The sequence below is a fragment of the Salvelinus namaycush genome, unplaced genomic scaffold (assembly GCF_016432855.1).
Source record: "Salvelinus namaycush isolate Seneca unplaced genomic scaffold, SaNama_1.0 Scaffold3030, whole genome shotgun sequence".
NCBI classification, from domain to species: domain Eukaryota; kingdom Metazoa; phylum Chordata; class Actinopteri; order Salmoniformes; family Salmonidae; genus Salvelinus; species Salvelinus namaycush.
This window is the reverse complement of record NW_024059932.1, coordinates 16,700-20,660: the sequence shown is the minus strand read 5'-3', so window position 1 is coordinate 20,660 and position 3,961 is coordinate 16,700. Positions and strand designations below refer to the sequence as shown.

Below are 3,961 nucleotides of genomic sequence, written 5' to 3'. Positions count from 1 at the left end.
TATATCCTAACACCATCCATGTTGTAAACAGCATTCTGCATGAATTCTTACTCAACTTGCAACAAAACAATTTTATGAAATCTAATTTTGTTAGAAATCTAAAATTGTTTAACATGGTCAAGTTCGGCTTTCTGTGCAATCTTCAGACACTCTAGAAGGCAACCAAACTTGTTTCATCATTCTACATGATGTATTGGCTATACAACACCTGAATTAGCCCATGAAGGGTCTTGGTCCAATGACCACCTATCGTTTTGAAACCTAGCTAGATAGCCAATGAGCTGGGCTTTCCAGCAGTATGTGAATGCCGTTTGTAGGACAAACAGCCATCATGCTAGAGCTGTGCACAACAGAGTTCATTCTCTGGTGAAAGGAAACAGGACGCACTGTAGTTTACGTTTCACAGCAGTTCGTTCTCTTCTACAAACTTCTCAAATCTGAAAAAGTTAAACATGGCTACTAAGAGTGGAAAAGCTAAATCTCAGTCCAAGTATAAACATTTTGATGATATTATTGCAGAAATTGACCAGGAGAGTGACACAGAAGGAATGGATGAGGACTCTGTGAGTGACCAAAGTTATGATTCCAGCGCGGAAGAAATGTTTTTGGAAGGAAAAGATACACTTTTAGACCAGTAAGTAAAATAGGTTTTTGCTTCTCATGCTAATGCAGTTGTTTAAATGGTCGCATATTCATTTGATCTTTTTTATTTATTTATATATATTTATACACACAGTCGAAGTTTACATAAACTTAGGTTGGAGTCAGTATAACTCGTTTTTCAACCACTCCACAAATTTCTTGTTAACCTCACTAGGGTATGTGGGACGGTAGCGTCCCACCTCGTCAACAGCCTGTGAAACTGCCAGGTGCCAAATTCAAAACAGAAATCCCATAATTTAAATTCCTCAAACATACAAGTATTTCACACTATTTTAAAGATACACCTGTTGTAAATCCAGCCAAAGTGTCCGATTTCAAAAAGGTTTTACGACGAAAGCACACAAAACGATTATGTTAGGTTAGAGCCAAGTCACAGAAAAATACAGCCATTTTTTACAGCCAAAGAGAGGAGTAACAAAAAGCAGAAATAGAGGTAAAATGAATCACTAACCTTTGATGATCTTAATCAGATGACACTCATAGGACTTCATGTTACACAATACATGTATGTTTTGTTCGGTAAAGTTCATATTTATATCCAAAAATCTGACGCTACTGTCTCACTTGGCCAAAAGCCAGAGAAAATGCAGGGCGCCAAATTCAAATGAATTACTATAAAAATCTAACTTTCATTAAATCACACATGAAAGAGACCAAATTAAAGCTACACTGGTTGTGAATCCAGCCAACATGTCAGAATTCAAATAGGCTTTTCGGTGAAAGCAAACAATGCTATTATCTGAGGATAGCACCATAGTAAACAAAGAGAGAGAAGCATATTTCAACCCTGCAGGCGCGACACAAAATGCAGAAATAAAAATGTAATTCATGCTTTAACTTTGACGAGCTTCTGTTGTTGGCACTCCAATATGTCCCGTAAACATCACAAATTGTCCTTTTTTTCGATTAATTCCGTCGATGTATATCCAAAATGTCCATTTATTTGGCGCATTTGATCCAGAAAAACACCGGTTCCAATTTGTGAAACGTGACTACAAAATATCTAAGGTTACCTGTAAACTTTGGCAAAAAATGTCAAACTACCTTTGTAATACATCTTTTGGTATTTTTTTACGTAAATAATCGATAAAATTGAAGACGGGATGATCTGTGTTAAATGATCTGCGGCCCACAACAATGGCCGGAATGGAGTAGAATTGAACAGCACCAAACAGACCATGTTGCTTGATACCATTCCACTCACCCCACCCCGGCCACCACTATGAGCCGTTCTCCCCTGACCAGCCTTATTCACCATTGATAAACACACACTTCACCGTCGTGATTATGTTCCCTCTACTCTATATAATAGACATCTGTTTATTTTACGTGTCGATACAGGGCTCATCTGTAGAAGTATTCTTACTGATTGTTTTTCTTACACAGTGCCAGGGACTCGGATGAACAATGGGAACCCACAATGTCAAGGTGTCCATCCCCCACTAATTCAGACGCTGAAGCTGGTTCATCCAGCCGGACCCCTGCTGTCTCCTGCTCCACACCTTCCCCTGCCCGGCCATCTAGAGGTGTGAAGAGGCCAGCCCAGAAGCGGAGGAGGGCCAGTGAACCAGCGACAACTACCACCGAGGCAGAGGACCGCTGGCACACTGTGCTAGAAGATGATGTGGAGCCACTTCCACCAACATTTAGACCGAAAAGGCAGCCAGGACCTCAGCTGGACAAGACTGTAAAGTACAGCCCCCTTCATCTTTTCCAGATGTTTTTCTCCTTGTCAGTTCTTGATTCGCTGGTTTCTAACACCAACAAGTATGGGGCTAAGACACAAGCAGATAAGAAAGAGGCATGGAAGCCCATTTCCATCCAAGACCTGTACTGTTACATCTCACTGGTTATTTACATGGGGTTTGTGAAGTGTAAAAACCTCAAGGACTACTGGAGAACGTCAACACTCTACCAACTGCCTTTCCCCTCCACTGTCATGCCTTCTAAAAAGTTTCTGACTATCTCGCAGGCGCTTCATATCAGTGACCCACAAGTTGACGACGACAATGACAAGAAGAGAGGCACAGCAAGCTTTGATAGGCTCTGCAAAATCAAACCTCTCTACCCCAGCATGGTTGAGGCTTGCAAGACCTATTTTCAGCCCAACCAGAACCTGTCCATAGATGAGAGGATGGTAGCCTCAAAGGCTAGAATTGGCCTCAAACAATATATGTGTAACAAGCCAACAAAGTACAAACTGTTTGTTTTGGACGATTCTGTGTGTGCCTACACTTGGAATTTTTTTGTTTACGAGGGGAAATCCATCTCAGCCACCGGTAAGGGACTTAGTTATGATTCCGTTATGGAATTATTCGATTTTCAACTGCTGGGGACGGGCTACAAACTGTTTGTGGACAACTTCTACACAAGCCCTACCCTGTTCACAGACCTGAGGAAGCTGAATGTGTGGGCTTGTGGCACTATTCGTCCCAACAGAGTGGGTTTTCCCAAAACAAAAGTAAACGACATGCCAAAGCGGGCTGATAGGGGTACCATGCGATGGATTCGTAAAGATGACCTGCTCTTTGTGAAGTGGATGGATACCAGAGAGGTGGTCATGTGCTCCAGTATCCACAAATCGTACAGTGGCGATCACGTAGTCAGGCGTGTGAAGGACGCTAATGGGGAACAGACCACTAAAAATGTCCCCATTCCTGCTGCTGTGAAGGATTACAACAAGAGCATGGGAGGTGTGGACCTGTCAGACGCTCTGATAGGCTACTACAATGTTCTCCACAACACAACGAAATGATACAGAACATTGTTCTATCATTTCATAGACATTGCTGTGGTGAATGCATTCGTCCTCCAGAAGGAAATGGCTAAGAGCTCTGGACAGACCTCCATGACACAGCTAGCCTTCAGAAAGCTGCTCATCCAGGAGCTTGCTGGCTACGGCACAAAGTCCACTGCAGCACTTTCTGACCCCTCTACCTCTGTCCCTTCTGCTCCTGCCACCAGTGGTGTTCACATGGCCAAATTCATAACTGCAGGCATGAATGTGCCTCGGGGCCAAAAGGCCACAGCATGGAGGCGTCGTTGTGTTCTTTGTCGCATGAAGTCCCCCATCACCTGCACGACTTGTTCGGTTTGCCTCTGCTTTACAGCAGAAAGAGACTGCTTTGGGACTTGGCATCAGCAGCACGATATTGTGTAGAGGACTGAGGGTCTTCCAAATACTGTCATTCTAAAGTTGTTTTATTTTATTTTTTTTAACTTTGTGTGGTTTGTGGTGTTGTTCACAACAGTGACATTGGATCACTGTGGGCTGCTAACTTGGCCCTTAAATGTTTCA

At 42.8% G+C, this 3,961-nt stretch overlaps 1 protein-coding gene across 1 annotated transcript; it reads left to right on the top strand.

Moving 5' to 3' along the window:
* Positions 1-452: 452 nt before the first annotated feature.
* Positions 453-3,418, top strand: LOC120039830. The gene is made up of 3 exons (XM_038985201.1): positions 453-634; positions 2,050-2,865; positions 3,103-3,418. Exons 1-3 carry the CDS (start codon positions 453-455, stop codon positions 3,416-3,418), a joined length of 1,314 nt encoding a protein of 437 aa, XP_038841129.1.
* The last annotated feature ends 543 nt before the right edge of the window (positions 3,419-3,961 follow it).